Source organism: Chiloscyllium plagiosum, unplaced genomic scaffold (assembly GCF_037043375.1).
Source record: "Chiloscyllium plagiosum isolate Xiang-an unplaced genomic scaffold, Cpla_swu_hap1 HiC_scaffold_34, whole genome shotgun sequence".
NCBI classification, from domain to species: Eukaryota; Metazoa; Chordata; class Chondrichthyes; order Orectolobiformes; family Hemiscylliidae; genus Chiloscyllium; species Chiloscyllium plagiosum.
In genome coordinates this window covers 33,813,859-33,831,393 of record NW_028270172.1, presented here as the reverse complement: position 1 = coordinate 33,831,393, position 17,535 = coordinate 33,813,859, and the positions used below count along the sequence as shown (strand labels likewise).

General features: G+C 39.8%; 1 protein-coding gene across 11 annotated transcripts in view; it reads right to left on the bottom strand.

Annotated features, from left to right (window-relative positions):
- Positions 1 to 3,902: 3,902 nt before the first annotated feature.
- LOC122564399 (engulfment and cell motility protein 1) overlaps positions 3,903 to 17,535 on the bottom strand; it is a 319,775-nt gene continuing 306,142 nt past the window's right edge. For all 11 annotated transcript variants that reach the window (XM_043719204.2, XM_043719200.2, XM_043719205.2 and 8 more), the window contains 2 exons: positions 14,511 to 14,588; positions 3,903 to 5,065 (listed from right to left, as the gene is read on the bottom strand). In XM_043719204.2, coding sequence (XP_043575139.1) covers positions 4,865 to 5,065; positions 14,511 to 14,588 — 279 coding nt within the window. In that variant the 3' untranslated portion in view covers positions 3,903 to 4,864. The remainder of the gene's footprint in view (positions 5,066 to 14,510; positions 14,589 to 17,535) is intronic.

Sequence of the window (17,535 nt, the reverse complement as noted above, 5' to 3'; positions counted from 1 at the left end):
ATGAAGAGAAATTTGTTAAGTATGTACAATAAATTAATTTTCTTCAGTATGTAGATGAACCTACGAGAGAAAAGTAGTTATAGAAAAGGATAGACCTGATCTAAAAGTTAGAGTTCTAAATTAGAGTAAGGCCAATTTTGATGATATTAGGCAAGAACTTTCAAAAGCTGATTGGGAGAAGCAAATCGCAAGTAAAGGGACAGCTGGAAAGTGGGAGGCCTTCAAAAAATGAGATAAGATTCCTGAGGCAGTATGTTTCTGTTAGTGTGATGGGCAAGGCTGGTAGGTGTATGGAATGCTGGATGACTAGAGAGGTGGAGGCTCTGCTCAAGGCAAAAAGTGAGACATATGGCAGGTGTAGGTAGTAGCTGTGATCAAGTGAATCCCTTGAGGAGTATATTGAGCAGTGGGAGTATATCCAAGAGGGAAATTAACATGGCAAACAGAGGACATGAGATAGCTTCGGCAAACAGAGTTAAGGAGAATGCTAAGGGATTCTACAGATACATTAAGGGCAAAAGGGTAACTAGAGAGAGAATAAGGCCTCTTTAAGATCAACAAGGCCATCTATGTGTGGAACCATGGGAGATGGGGGAGATACTAAATGAATACCTCCTGACAGTATATCGTGAAGAAGAATATGGAAGCCATAGAACTTGGAGAAATAAATAGTGATATCTTGAAAAGTGTCCATATGACAGAGGAGGAGGTGCTAGATGTCTTAAATTGCATTAAGGTGGATAAATCCTCAGGAGCTGATCAGGTGTAACCCAGAACTCTGTGGGAAATTAGGGAAAATATTGCTGGGCCCATTGCTGAGACATTTGCATATCAATAGCCACAGGTGGGATGCCGGAAGACTGGAGGTTGGCTAATGTAATTCCATTATTAAAGAAAGGTGATAAGGAAAAGACATGGATATTCATATATCAGTGAGCCTGACTTCAGTAATGGGTACCTTGTTGGAGGGAATTCTGAGACAGGACCTAAATGCATCTGGAAAGGCAACTTGATTAAGTTACTTGAAGAAATGATAAAGAAGATTGACGAAGGCAGGGTGGTGGATGGTGTCTATATGGACTTCAGCAAGGAATTCGATATGCTTCTTCATGGTAGACTGGTTAGCAAGATTGGAATCCAAGGGATCCATGAAGAGCTAGCCATTTGGATACGAAATTGGTTTGAAGGTAGGAGATGGTGATGGCAGAGGCCTGTAAGCAGCAGTGTGCCACATGGATTGGTGCTGGGTCATTTATATAAATGATTTGGATATGAACATAGAAGGAATTGTTAGTAAGTTTGAAGATGAAACCAAAATTGGTGGTGTAGTGGATAGTGAAGAAAGTTACCTCAGATTACAATGGGACCTTTACCAGATGGGACAATGGACCGAAGAGTGGCAGCTGGACTTTAATTTAAATAAGTGTGAGGAGTTGCGTTTTGGAAAGACAAATAGGGCAAGACTTGTACACTTAATGGTAAGGTTGTGGGAAGTGTTGCTGAACAAAGAGACCTTGGGGTGCAGGTTCATAGATCATTGAAAGTGGAGTCACAGGTAGATAGGATGTGAAGAAGGTATTTGGTATGCTTTCCTTTATTGGTCAGTGCATTAAGTATAGGAGGTTATGTTGTGCCTATGCAGGACATTGGTTAGGCCACTTTTAGAATATTGCATTTAATTCTGGTCTCCCTGCTATAAGAAAGATGTTGTTCAACCTGAAAAGGTTCTGAAAAGATTTACAAAGATGTTGCTGGGGTTGGAGGGTTTGAGCTATAGGCAGAGGCTGAATAGGCAGGGGCTATTTTCACTGGAATGTTGGAGGCTGAGGCGTGACCTTATAGATGTTTATAAAATCACGAGGGGCATGAATAGGGCGAATAATCAAAGTATTTTCCCCAGGGTAGAGGAGTCAAAAACTAGAGAACAGAAGTTTAAGGTGAGGGGGGAAAGGTACAAAAGGGACCTAAGGAGCAACGTTTTTGTGCAACAGGTGGTGCATATATGGAATGACCTACCACAGAAAATGTTGGATGCTGGTATAACTATACCACTTAACAGACATCTGGATGGGTACATGAACAGGAACAGTTTAGAGGGATACAGATTAAATGCTGGGAAATGGAACTAGGTGAATTTGGGAAATCAGGTCAGCATGGACTAATTGGACCAAAGGGTCTGTTTCTGTACCGTACATCTCTATGACACTGATGTTGAGTGATGTCAACAGTGTGGCCCAGTTCCTGCATTGGCTGAGGTTAACTTGAAGGTTCCACCTTCTCCACCTCTTAGAGTCATAGAGGTGTACAGCACGGAAACAGACCCTTCTGTCCAACTAATCCATGCCGACCAAATATCCCAACCCAATCAAGTCCCACCTGCCTTTGAAACATCACTGGGAAATATTACTCTACATCTCAATTCTTCCGACAAAAGTGTTCTACCTCACACTTTCCCACATTGTATTCCACCTATCATCTCTTTACCCACTCTCTGAAACTGTTTAAGTCCTTTGGCAGTCTCCTTGCTTCCTCAACACTTCCTGTCTCTTCAACTATACTTGTATCATCTGCAAACCTAGCAACAATGCCCTCAGTTCCTTTGTCCAGATCGTTAAGATATAATGTGAATAGCTGTGGTCCCAACATTAACCCCTGCAAAACTCCACTAGTTACCAGTTGCCATCCTGAAATAGATCCATTTTGTCTCTACTCTGCCTTCTGCCAATCCTCTATCTGTGCCAGTACCTTGCCCCTAATATCATGAGCTCTTATCTTGTTTAGCAGCTTCCTGTGAAGTATCGTGCCAAAGGCCTTCTAGAAATCCAAATATATCACATCTACTGGCTCTCCTTTGTCTAAAGTGCATTCTTGGACACTTGATGGTGAAGTGTCAATTAAACTAGCTTGATGCCATTACTAAATCACCGCAGTCATGATTATTGAGGCCAAACTAGGGGAAATTGCATGTTCCAAACACTTTTCTCTGACCCCCAAGGTAAAAAAAGCAATTTGTTCTGCCCACTTTATTCACAGTGTCACTGACTATGTGCAGTTATTGTGCAGCTGAATTTCAATATGAGATGACAAGGTTCTAATTTTGTATTCTTGTATGAGTGACTTGCACCCTCCACCTGAGACACATGATTTTTCCCAACCTTTATGATACCTTTTATGATCTTCCAGCCTTCCTCTGTTTCTGTGATGCTCTTTGTTTAACTATTAACGTCCTCTCTTTATCCCCAAAAGCCAATGGCTTTGTGAATTGCCATGCCCTTCTTGGCCCAATGCTCGCTCCACTAGAGTTAATGGTAACCATGACCTGTCATAACCCCATCTCAGAACTCCGAAACCCCTTCTATGGTCTATGAGATCTGACATTTCTAAACACATTTTAGTCTTTTTCTAAAATTCATTTAGGTGGGTTTTTATTTTTCACATTCACCACTCCCTAGAATTTTATTCCCAAAAATGACAAGTGAACATTGAACTGCATTGGGCAAGGTGTATTTGTAAAAGGCAACAAAGTGAATGGTGGGATGTTATTGTGTAAGCTGCAGACATAGGTCAGAATCTTTGTTCATCCTTATTCAAGTGCACATTTGGTCTTTGCATGCTTACCGACTGGTATCTTGCGAACTTCTGAACGATGGATGGCTGAACATTCTACCATATAATGCACAGAAACTAGAAAAGAGCATGCTACTTTTCACCTTTAAGGGTAGATATCATAAAGTCAGATGGACAAATGGAAAATCCAGCGGGGCCTGATGTGATCCTGATTTCAAAAATATTTTACACTTGAAATATAAAATCTCCCCTTGTGTTTCCAAAACACACTGCTGCTCATGCAACATCCTAGTAAATGCAATAGTTTCATTATGTCGAGAGAGCATAAATTCACATTCAGGTAATAAATTTTATTTTATTGTAAACTGCATAATCTCAAGGACATTTACTTAAGATATCTCAATGTGGTAAAGAAACACTTCAACAATACACAGATGTGCATTTTCCATTAAATATATATGTAAGAAGCTAAAAATGGTAAAACAGTTTTTTTACATATATAAAATGTTTCCTGGTAAATTATTCTCTAACATCATAATGACACAACAGTGACATAATACTGGCTGCTTGGCATATTTCACGAATCATCACTATGTAATACAGAATCCAGTATCTTACTCTACACAGAGCCAAAGCCATGACCATATGTTTAGTCTGATACAAATTCACTCTTTCCTTTTAAGTATGGTACACATTAATGAGCTCTGACATTACTGGCAGCATAATATACATTTTACTATCAAGCAAAATGTGTGGCTGGAAGGTCAGACCTTAAAGGGAATGCAAATTGAGATATTAATAGCCCTAGATCAAACTGATTTCTAGCTTCCTGAATGAACACAGGCTGATTTTCCATTTTTTATAAACATGTGCACAAGGGTTTATACACATATAAACACATACACGCATGATCTGTCTCCTCTCATTAAACCCCTGATGCCTTTCACCACTCTGATGAGAAAGAGTGATGTGCATTCTCATGAAGTCCTGCCACAACAAACTTTTGGCAAAAATATAATTTGCAACAAGTTGTATCAACTATGAGAATGTCTGAGAAATGGTCCCATTCCCAGTGAAGGTAACACTGCAGCTGGGTCACTACTTGCAGTGGCACAGAAATACAAGGGCTTTTTCCACCAAATAATGCCCAGAAATTAGAAAACAACTTGGTCTAGTTGAAGATTAGCAGAAGCCAAAAGGTAACAGGAAGATATATAGGTAACAGAGAGAACAATAGGAGAAGATGATAGCTCCAGTTACTGCTGGTTCCAGTTTATTCTCACAGCTGTGACCCTGTCTAGTTACAGTCATAAACAAAGTCATAGTTGCTTGGCTCCTTGGGGATTGGAGGTGGGGCTTCCGGAATTTTAATATTCTCTAGGTCGAGAAGGCGAAGCTTCATCTCCATGCTGAGGAGTGTGTCGAGGTCATTCTTCGTCAGCTCGCTCATCATCTCCTTCCCGAGTAGAGCATTCAGTCCATCTGTCCACACACAGTACTAGAAAAGAGAAAATGACGGTGTTGAAAACATTCAACCTCCTTTACATATCAGTCAGAGTTTGCTGTCTTTTCAGTACTGGCTGTTTTTAAGAATCTTGTCAGAAGGTCTACAAAAAAAGCTTCAGAATCAATACCAACTTACTTATCAAATTCACAGTGCAGCCTCATTCTCTGCATCTGTCACAAATTCATTAGTGTTCATAGTATAAGCAATTCTACATCTTTCAAGTGGCCTGCATTATTAGTTTTAGCTTTTACTGAGTAAGAAAATGTGAATCAATATTAAACATGTTACAATTTCCATGGGAAAACAAATCAGAGTAGGATAACTATGATTATAAGGAATGGCTTATGATGAATTTACAGCATGGAAACAAATCATTTGACCCGCTAGTCTGTGCTGGTATATGTTTTCTCCCACTCTCTTTCATCTATTTGTATATCCTCCTATTTATAACTTTTCAATCAACCCTTCCTATATTCTTAAAGACCTCTGTTGGGTCAACCCTTAGACTTCACTTTTCGAGAGAAAAGAATCCCACTCTGTTTGATATTTACTGATAGTTATAACCTGTACAGTTATGGTCTCAGAAAACAAAGAACTGCAGATGCTGAAAATCTGAAACAAAAGAGGAAATTGCTGGAGAAGCACAGCAGGTCTGGCAGTATCTGCAGAATGAAAGCAGAGTGAATGTTTTGAATCCAGTGACTCTTCTTCAGAACTGATGTTAACTAGAAAAAAGTGGTATTTATGCTGATAACAGTGAGTGGGGAGGAAGAATGAGCAAAGAGATGATGACAAATCTGAGAGAGAGAGAGAGAGAGAGAGAGAGAATTAGGCAGATAAAGGGATTGTTGATAGCAAACCAGGGAAGGGGAAAAGTTGACCGTGGGGACAATAAGGAGGTGAAAGTGGGTTGGCTGTGGTGAAAACAGCTTTTCATGCTGTTTCTTCTGTGATGTCATATTCTTACAGCAATCATCAGTCAATGTCTGAAATCTGACTGAAAATATTAATTTGACAAGATGGTGAGTTTGCTGTTTACTAAAATTCAGGGAGTACATAATTGGGCAGAGGATAATGAGTGTGCCACAGTTTGTTCAAGGCTACTTGTTAGGAGAGTACTTTATTTTTCTGATAATGAAGTACTTTTAGTGTTATTTATAAACAGATTTTCCCTTTTTGGGCAGGGAGAGCAAGGCTTTTTTTGATCTAACCTATTTTCTGGATTCCCTCAATATTGGACCAATCACAGTGAAGGAAATCAGCAGTTGACTCAGTTCTATCACTTCCCGTAATGTAACATTTACTACTTAATAGTAAATAAACAAGATGGTGCTCACTCCCTGACTAATAAACTGACAGATATTTACTTGATGACCCCACACAGCAATGGCTAAGTATTGCTATTTCATGACATCCTAACAAAAAGATGACAAAATTAATCACTTGTAATTTTCAAGTTAGTCTTTCAAATGTCAAACTGAACACAATTTGGCATTAATGCTCCCTCTCATCTTCTTTCTCTCAAGTTTAGTTGCTCTGAATTAAAAGACAGCAGGTGAAAGGTGTACCCAATAGCTTCCCAGAATGGCATTCCTATATTTATTCCTCTGTCCTGGCCTCTCTTACCTGTCATCCCTAAGCTGTCAGAGAAAATCACTATTTGGGAGCTACAGGTGCAAAGCCCAAACTGCCATCTCCACACTTTTAATAATGTAAAAGTTACAACTTTTGATCATTCCTTCTTTATGCATCCTGAAGAGTTTGTTTCAGTTTTAAGAGAAACCCGACAGCAGAGAGCCCCAGCACAGTACATATTGGAGATGATGATATGGCTCATGCCCAACTTGAATGGGCCAAGTAGTTTTATCCAGATAACCAATTAATGTTGCAGTTACCTTAGTGACTGTCACTGCTAAGACATGATAAACTTACTTATAAAAATAATGCTGTCTATCCTGCAATATCATGAATTTAAACTTTAATTATGGCTTTGAACCGTCACTTTTACTCTTGCACCTTCTTGAAATAAAGCTGGGAAATGTGCAAGGCAATCCTTTTAAAATCTGGAGATCTGCAGCCAACTCAATAGTCCAATGAAACACAGGGAAGTGATCTACTCATACCACCAAGGTGGCACCGGGTGTGATATATCACAGAGAATTATCTACTATAATTGGAAACATATTCAAGCTATAATTGTGGTTTTAGAATTGGTGCAGAGTGAATAACTTGAAAACATACTGGCTTTAAGCACTATTAGTGTTAGTCACTGGAAAGCATATGCTGATTACTTACATGGCAAAATGTGCGCTAAAGGCATATGGAAGCACACTTGAGAGAAGAGTTAGTGATAGGCTGTTTTATGGAGACATGCTAAATTACCACAGATATCACTGCAGAAGGTTTGAATGAGGGATTTGTATCACTAATTTAAGAAGGGGTTCCAAGGCTTCATTAACTATTTTTTTTGAGCAGGGTGTGTGGGGCAGATGATAAGTTTAAGCTCAAATATCTGGAATGCTATGTTTTGACACTTACTAAGGAGTTTTCATTGCCGACTGGGACTTGTGGAAGAAGACAATATCTAGTTATGATTATAGATTTAGACGAAAAGAAACAGTTGGAGGTTTAAACAAAGCATGGTCTGGTTAGAAACAGAGAAATAGGCCGAGGACATCTCAGACACTTAAGCCTGTTCTCCCATTTTAGTCCATGCCTCATCTACTTCAACATAATTTTTCTGTGCTATCCTCATTTGCCTTGATGTCAGTAGTATCTAGAATTCTTTCAATCGTTATCTTAAAATTAATGAATGACTGAGCTTTCTCAGCACTGTGTTGCACAGAATTTCAAAGATTCACCACTTGCTGAATGAAGAAACTTCTTATTTCAGTCTATTGGCTAAGGAGTTGGTGCAGGAGGGAGGGCTTCAGATTCCTGGGACCTTTACCAGTCTGATAAGACCATAAGACATAGGAGCAGAAATTAGGCCATTCGGCCATCGAGTCTGCTCCACCATTCAATCATGGCTGATAGATTTCTCAAACCCATTTTCCTGCTTTTTCCCAGTAACCTTTGATCCTCTTGACAGTGAAGGACTTATCTATCTCAGTTTTAAATATACTCAATGACCTGGCCTCCACAGCCTTCTGTGGCACTGAATTCCCCAGATTCGCCACTCTCTGGCTAAAGAGGTTTTTCCTTATCTGCATTCTAAAAGGTATTGCCTTTACTCTAAGGCTGTGCCCACAGGTCTTCATTTCTCCTGCCAATGGAAACATCTTCCCAATGTCCACTCTATCATTCAGTATTCTGTAAGTTTCAGTCAGGTCTCCTCTCATCCTTCTAAACTATAACAAGTATAGTTCCAGAGTCCTCAAACGTTCCTCATATGTTAAGTCTTTAATCCTGGGATCATTCTCATTAACCTCCTCTGGTTCTGCTGCAGAGCCAGTACATCTTTCCTGAGATATGGGGCCCAAAATGGTGTCACATCTGAGGCAAACAGGACCAACTTCCCTGCTGAGGTGGTATAAGGCTCCGGTCAGACACATTTAGAATACTGTGACCAGTTTTGGGCCCTGTATCTAAGGAACGATGTGCTGGCCTTGAAGGGGGTCCAGAGGAGATTTACGAGGATGATCCTGGGAACGAAGGGCTTGTCATACAAGGAGCAGTTTGAGGAGTCTGGGTCTGTACTCTGAGTTTAGAAGGATGAGGAGGGACCTGATTGAAGCGTATGGAATACTGATAGGCCTGGATAGAGTGTGCTTGGGGAAATGTAGGAGAGATTAGGATCTGAGGGACTCAGCCTCAGAATGAAGGATGACCCTTTAGAACTTAAATGAGGAGGAATTGCTTCAGCCAGCAAGTGGTTAATCTGTGGAACTCATTACCACAGAAAGCTGTAAAGGCCAGATCATTGAGTGTATTTATGACAGAGATTGATAGGTCCTTGATTAGTAAGGGGATCAGGAGGGAAGATGGCAGGACAATGGGATTGAGAAACATATCAGCCGTGATCGAATGGAGCAAGTGGTCTAGCTCTGCTCCTGTATCTTATGGAAGGCTGATGGTGTGAGGTAGATGAATTAGTACTTGCAAATGTCACGGTGAGATTACTAATGCATTGAGTTGGTGACAGAATCCATGGGGGTGAGTTTGGCTTCCTTGCACTCTGAATTCAGTAACACTTACCGTTTCTGCTCACTGAGCAAAGACAAATGTTTTGACAAAAATAAAATTCGTGAGACATGGAAAAGGTTACCAGTATTTATCATATTACACCACAGGTGTTCTTTTCAAAATCCATATTGTGTCCTTATGATATTGTCTGTTCTTTGAATTCACCTGAAGATGAAAGCTATACCAAGTTCACCACATCTCATTCATGAGTTTGATCTGTTCAAAGGACAACTGTGACTGGCAAATCTTTATAACCTGCTGATTCTGTTTTGTTGTAGTCTTTATTGTTTTTTATTTAGTATTAATGATCTGGTATTGTCATGCTGAATTGTATTGGTTTTAGGCATCATTTACCCAGAGCAATGAAATTCAAATAAATGCATAAAAATGATGAATGTGCTGTTTAGTTTATGCAAAACAACTGCTTGTAGGGTTAATATATAACTGGAGGTCCTGAACTGTACACACATTGTGAAAACCTCACAACCTTGAGAAGTCCAAACAGATCCTGATTGGATTTCATTGCACAAAGTGAAGCAATATTTAATTTACTTCATACATTAATATGCTTCTGATGATTCCCCAGGACAATTTTTACACTGGGTGTTCTGTTCTCTCACTTATCAATCAATAGCCCGGTAACCTCATGTATTAGAATGCATAGCCAACAACTAATACCTTATGCAATTCAATACTGAGCACCATTGAGATGATTATTCACCTTGGTGACTAGTTGAATTTTATTATACTGTATAGCAACAAATGTAGTATGTTCAAGAATAGACTCCCCATTTGCCTGGATAAGTGCAGCCTCTCAATACTCAAGAAGCTTGATGCCATCCAGGACAAAGCAGTCTGCTTGATTGGCAATACATCCATAAGCACCATTCCCTCCACCACTGACACGCAGTAGCAACAGTGTGTACTATAAGTCGTTCTGCTATAACGTCAACAGTTGTGTTCCTCTACAACCTCATGCTACACAAAACATGCCATAGAAAATTGCCATACCCATTCAGTAGAAGGTTTGTGTTATCCAAACAAAGTCCACAATTCGTGTGATTTTTAACTTTGTACACCCCAGTCCAACACCGGCATCTCCAAATCATGACTACTATCGACACCACTAACCACCGGCTTAAAGTGGAGAGGATCTCCAAGAAGATTGCACATATCGATAAATTCTGTGTTACGATTGAGCCCTCCACTATCACCTGCTGAAGGAGCGTCGCTCCGAAAGCTAGTGTGCTTCCAATTAAACCTGTTGGACTATAACCTGGTGTTGTGTGATTTTTAACTTTGTACACCCCAGTCCAAGACCGGCATCTCCAAATCACAATTCGTCAATCACATTATAGCCAATTCATGCTGATGAAATATGCGTTATAGCAGAATGAACTGTATCTACAAGATGCGCTGCAGAAATTCACTCTAGTTTCTCAGACAGTGCCTTCTAAACCCACGATCACTTCCATCTACAAGGACAAGAGCAGCTGATAAATGGGAACACCACCATCTTCAAGTTCCCCTCCAAGCCATTCATCATCCTCACTGGGAAAAGTATTCCTGTTTCCTCACTGTCATTGGGTAAAATTCCTGGAATTGTCTCCCTAATGGCATTGTGGGTCAACCCACAACAGGCTGACTGCAGCAGTTTAAGAAGGCAGCTCAAGGGAAACTAGGGGCAGGCAATAAATGCTGGCCAGCCAGCAACACCCACGTCCCACAAATGAATAGAGAAAAAACACTATCAGCTCCTTGAGCCCACAGCACTACATAAAAGAATCATTGCTGATATTCTGCCTCTACCTCACTTTCCTAGTTGTTGCTCCTATCTCAGACTCTATCAATCAATCTGTCTCATCTATGAATATACACAATGATGGAGTATCCATCTGTTAACTCCAAAATACCCTCCTAATTCCCACTTTTGTTTTCAGTTCATTTACTAATCCTCCATCCATACTTACAAAATGTCCTCATCTGCGTGAGCTCTTAACTTGTCTATTAACCTTTTGTGTGATACCTTACTGAATGCCTTTTGGAAATCCAAGTGTGCTACAGCTACAGCCCCACCTGAACCATTGTACTATTTACATCCTCAGAAAACCCAAATAAATTGATTAAACAGAATTTATACTTGCAAAACCAGGCTGATACTGATCTTCTCAGTGCATTGCTAAGAATTCAACAATAAGTTACAGCATTCTGCCAACAACTGATGGCAGGGTATTTGGCTTGTAGTTCCCTGTTTTCTCTTTTCCCCCTAGCAGGAATAAATGGTGTTACAGTTGTTAGCTTGCAATCAGTTGAGACTGTTCTGTAATCCAGGCAATTCTGGGAAGTCATTACCTGTGCATGCACTCTCTCTGACTCTAGGACATTGACTATCAAGTCCTAAGGATATTTCAGCTTTAAGTCCCTGAGGTTTGTCCAACACTTCTTCTCAGCTGATATAAATAATTTTACTCTTAGTAGCCTCTCTTAGTAGTTCCTTATATGTCCAATATGAAATCTGTGTTTCCTACAACAAAGACAGATGCAAAAGGCACAATTTTCCCTGTTTGAAATTCAATGGCAGACCAATCACACATCCATCAGCTTGTTACAAGCTGACTAGTGAGCTTCGGACAGAATCTTAATGAATGGCAGTCCTCAACAGTGGTGCTTCCTTCCCCAGAAGCTTCCAATCAGAGGTAGGCAGCTTCTATGTTATACAGACTGTCAGAAGGGCCTACTCCTCAGGGCATCCAACAGTGAGAAGTTAGATCTTTTTCTTTTCCTTCTCATGTGGTGGGGGTCACGGTGCTAGAGATGACGGCAGATGGGTGGCTTACTGAGGCCACACACTTGTCCCTCATCTGACCCACTGCCTCTTTTTGCTAGCAGGCTGGTCACTTTGGCTACCCAGTCAAAAGTCAACCACTTTTCTCACCTGCCAGTACAGAAGCAAAACAAGATGGTGATGATGAGGTCTTTACTTGTGTGTTGATTGACTTCTTAAAAACCTTAAAGTTTTTGACTGGACCTTCTCATCCAGAAATTAATTTCCGAGGTGGAGAGAAGGAGGTATCTTTCTTGGGCAAGTACCTCCCCCATTTTTCTCCTTCTCACTACTCAAGGAAGGGGAAAGTTTTGCCTATAGCATGATGACTCTTGTGATGAGGGTGCCCCCTTAACAAGGTTATATTGTCCTTGGGTTTTTTTCAAGAGGCGTCGTAAAGGCAGAGGTGCTGATTTGTCTGTATTGGTTTTGTTGAATAACTGCAGGGGAGTAGTCAGTTCTCCCAGGTCAGGTTTGTTTTTTCTAGTTTGGTTAGTTCTAGCAGGCACTCAGAAAACTGTTGGGGACCTAGAGAAGCAGTTATAGGGAAGAGAGGTTCCATGCTTCAACAGAAGTCTTGGCTTGAACTTTCTCTCTGAAAACTGTCCTCCCTGTAAGAACCTGTGCCAAGGGATGTGTTCATGGGATGTTGCAGGATTGGAACAGCTTCGTTAAGTTCCGATATCATGTCAGTTGGATTATTTAATAAGTTATTCTAAATTCTGTTTTCTTCTGTTCGTGTTTCATCCGTAATGTTTAAATAAATTCTGTTTTGTTTAAAGCTGAGTGGTTTGACCAGTTGCATCACTCTTGGAATATCCACTTTACATCTATCTAAAAGAAAATAAAAAATTGGGGTCTGCGCTACCTTCTCAAAACATTTTGAGGGGGCTCTGACCTCGTCCATACACTCTGCCACTTATTCATTCCTGATGATATTTTCTCCTGGCCCTATCTCTAAGAGACCAACATTTACCTTAGCTACTCTCCTTTGTTTTGTATACTTGTAAAAGTTCTCACAATCTGTTTTGATATTCTTGCTAACCTTATTCTCATTCTATTTTTTTTCCTTTTATACCTACATTTTGGCTGACCTCTGCTATTTCCAAAAGTCTCCCAGTGTTTTAATACTGGCTTAATAATTACCCTTCCCAATAATACATGCATGGTGGTTCAGTGGTTAGCATTTCTGACTCTCAGCACCAGGGACCCAGGTTCGATTCCAGCCTTGGGAATTTGTCTCTATAGAGTTTGCACATTCACCCTGCGTTTGCATAGGTTTCCTCCCACAGTCCAAAGATGTTCAGGTTAGGTGGATTGACCATGCTAAATTTCCCATACTATGCAGCCTAGGTGGATTAGCCATGGGAAATGCAGAGTTGCAGAGATAGGGTAGCGGGGTTGAATTTGGGTGGGATGCCCTTTGGCGAGGCGGTGTGGACTTGATGGGCTGAATGGTCTGCTTCCACACTGTAGGGATTCTATAATTTTTTAAAATCTGTAACAACCTTCAATCTCCCCACCAAAACATGAATGAACCTTTCTCACTAAATGTTTTTTAACGGAATTTATGTTTGATGAACATTTTAAATAATGTCTTTAAACGCTGTCCACTGTTGACTTTTCACCATAACTCTTGGTTTATTTATGTAATTAACCTTAACTTGCTCTTCCCTCATGCTCAAGTAATTAACTTTAAAATTTGTGTTTTGGATTAAAGCTTGTCGCTCTCAAGCATAATAATTGAAGTGTTGTGCAATAACAAGGTTTGACACCTCCTGAGATGTATATGTTTAATCCCTTAGTTGGACCATGAAAGTTTGAGTAATCATTAATATGTCCAGATATGGCACACACTTCACTGTCATTTAAGCTGCAGGCAAAGTGGGAAAACTGCATTGGCCAAGCAGTTTGTATTAAATTCTCAAGTGTCAAGTTTATAGTCCTGACACTTCTGGTTCTAAAGAAGAAAGGGGTTAGATATTGACAGTAAGCATCAATTAAGATAATAGTATCATGAACTATCATCAAAAACGTGCCATTTTGTCCTCTTTTCCTTGACCTTATATTTCTACAAACCTACTCAGTAGCAACAGCATCATCAAGCACCTGATTGGAACGTGTATTATAATCTAAAAAAAGTGAAGCAAGTATCAACGTTATTTAAATGGTGCACATTAAAAATCAAATATGAAGAGAAAATACTGAACAGGCTGACTATAAAACATATTGACTTTATTATATTAGAAGAAATTTTGGCAGCCAGTTCTTCATTCAAAAATATTCCTGGCTTTTCGTTATGAAGTGCCATTAAATAAAATATTAATGGGTAATTCTTCAAAGCTTGCAACAGTTTCTCCATCAAGTAAAAACTGTTGAGAAAGCACATTAAAAATAACATTAATGGAAGGAAGGTGTTACACTTACTTCATGCTTGTCAGGAGCAATGAAATTCAAGGAATCATCTGGGTCATACAGTATAGAGAAGGCGAGTTCTAACACTTCCTGTGGAGACCAGAACAACATGAGCAATCAGTCAAACAAAGGGCATGACGTACAAGGGAAGAGACGACCATTTTTTTCTGAATGCCACATTCAACCACAGTTTATACTTATACAGCAATGTAAATATAATCAAATGTTTCACACAGTTTGCCTTACAAATAAAGTAGGATTTTAAAGACTCACTGAAAGGAGGATGCAGAGTAAGAGAGAGTGGAGAAAATGGAGTCTTGGCGATATTTAGGGAAGGAATTGCAGAGCTGTGGACCTAATTACTAATAAAGGTAGAACTACGAAAATTAGGGATGCACGAAGACCTGAATTGGGGATGCATAATTATCTCAGAGGCTACAGGCGAAGGAAAGAACGACAAAGAAATTCAAATACAAGGATGAAATTTCTAAAATGGATGTGTTAACAGATCAGGAGCAAATAATGCAAGTTAGGGTCTGGACAGTAGTTTTGAATGGCTGCAAGTTTAAAGGCAGTGCATTATGGGAAATTGACAGGAATATTGAGTCCTGAGGTGACAAAAGCAACAGAAAGAGTTTCAGCAGCAGATGAGTGCAGGCAGTAGTGGACAGGGGCAATACTACAGAAATGGATATAGCCAGTCTTTATGAGTTCTCATGATAGGCAATAATTATTAGCTCTGACAGAGATGCCCACAGTCCAGGCATGAATAAAGTAAAATAGTAATGACCAAAATTGCTTTGCTTTCTGGGAATTGAAATTGGAAAGCTAATTGTGCTTAGAAAATGTGAATTGAGGGTTCTTGTGGTACACAGGGTAGTGTTCATGCCTCTGAGCCTGGAGACTCAAGTTCAAGTCTCACCTATTTCAGAGTTGTGTAAATCACATCCCTGAACAGGTTGATAAGAAAAATCAATATTACAGTGCATTTAAAACATGTTATGGCCCCTGATCAGAAACGCTCAATTTGGTGTCCACATCATCACAATTATTGACTTTCCCAAAGGTGCATGTACTTACTGAATGCTAACCAGCCTGGGGCCTCATATATTGGCCATTTGTTGTTTTTGCAAGCCATGTCAGTAGCATTTCTGCAGCAGAATATTGTGAAGCAAATCAAAACCAGCTCAGATCCGAGAGTTGCAATGGACAGGGATTGAACAGTTTTAGATACTACAAACCTGACTCACAGCAATATTGACATATACTGCTTTCTCAAGCAGTAGACCAACAAATCTTCAGTCTTTACTAGCAGTTGACAGGCTGGTCTCCTGAGCATACTTTAACAAGTACATTGGTGTCCGTTTTATATTACTTTGAAGAAGTGACAATATTCTGTTTTTTACTGATAAGTCAACATCACAAGTGATTATGATCTCAGTTTATTGCTGTCAGCACCAATGTTTCAATCATGGAGAGAGAGCTGAATGAAATGCACTAACCCCCACCTCCTCTGGGTTGGATGTTCAATTCGAGTGAAAGTTCTTTTTTAATGTACAGAATCTTCAAAGTGGCTGATTTAAATTGGCTTATATTTTGAATTCTTTTAAAAATAAATAATCATTTGGGGCCTGTAGTTATCTCTTGATGGAAATGCCTCTGCAGTGGAGTGCCTTTCATCATTTCTTACATTCTCTGCCATCTTTTGAAGCTGTCAGAAACCATCTTCTTCACTTCAGGAGAGATCACCCCTACAGCATCATGTGCCAGGTAGAAAGCCTGACAGCAGCACTGCGATATAGCTGCCACATCAAATAGATCTGCTACTCCAGGGATAACATTTCAGGCATTCTGACCCTTGCCTAATATAAACCTTAACTTGTTTAAATCTCAATAGGCATTCAGCCCACAGGTAGTGTCACTCACCAGCATTCAACAGCTCGCCAAGTCCCCATGCACCTCCATCCTTTGAAAGTCTCCACAGTCATTTACAAAGGGATTAAACGGTGAGCAGGGAAAGACTAGGTCATTCAAATCTGCCCATTTATCCATGGCGCTTGGAGCACTGTGACTAGACAATTCCAACCTTACCCATCCTCACACTGGACGCTTAAAGAAAATCCATCAAAAACCCAAACATACTGAAGGAAAAAATATATTTGCAGCAAAAAATGATCAAGAGCAGAGCAGGAGACCAGAACACTGACAAAACGTCTCAGCCTGCCAATGCAACAGTTTTCAGTCTAAATCACCAATCTTCTTCTGGACTTTTACACATTTATATTTCCTGTCATTCCACAACTGACAATTACTAAATCTCACTTTAAACACCTACCCTTAATTAACATCAAGATGTGGCCATCACTGGCAGGAATTACCTTTATTGCGCATCCCTAGTTGAGTGGCTTCCTTGGCCACTTTAAAGTGCAGTTTGAGATGCGAGTCTGGAAGCCTTGGAATCATATGTAAGTCAGGCCATGTAAGGATGGAAGATTTCCTTCTTAAAAATATACTAGTGAACTGGATGTGATTTTGCAATCTAAGAGCTCAATTTTTTGAGTTTATTTATTTATTTGCAAATTGTAACAAAGGAATGTGGGTGACAGAAAGAAGTCACTTTGACTGATACAAAACATCTTATTTCAAATTCTCTATTTTTTGCTAAGGTGGAATTTAAATTCATACTGCTGGATTGTTAGTTCAGTTCTCTGGATTTACTACACGATGCTATAGTATCCAATTCAATTCTCAACATACAAATAAAAACCATTTATCAGTATTGGTTTCAAAAAGTTGCCACATCCCTTCATCTTCTTCAGTATTTGAGAGGCATTGTTCCCTAAACTGTGGTGTTCATGTGCATTGTCCACACATTCAACCAATTTTCATTTTAATCCTCTGTCTGCGCTCAGCATGATAGCAGTTTCAGTTCAAGATTCATCACCTTTGGAGGAAGATCCAATTTGGCAGTTTCCACATTGCGTCAAACAAGTTTATTTTTGAGTTTATTTGTATATAATCTGGGAATTGTAATGAT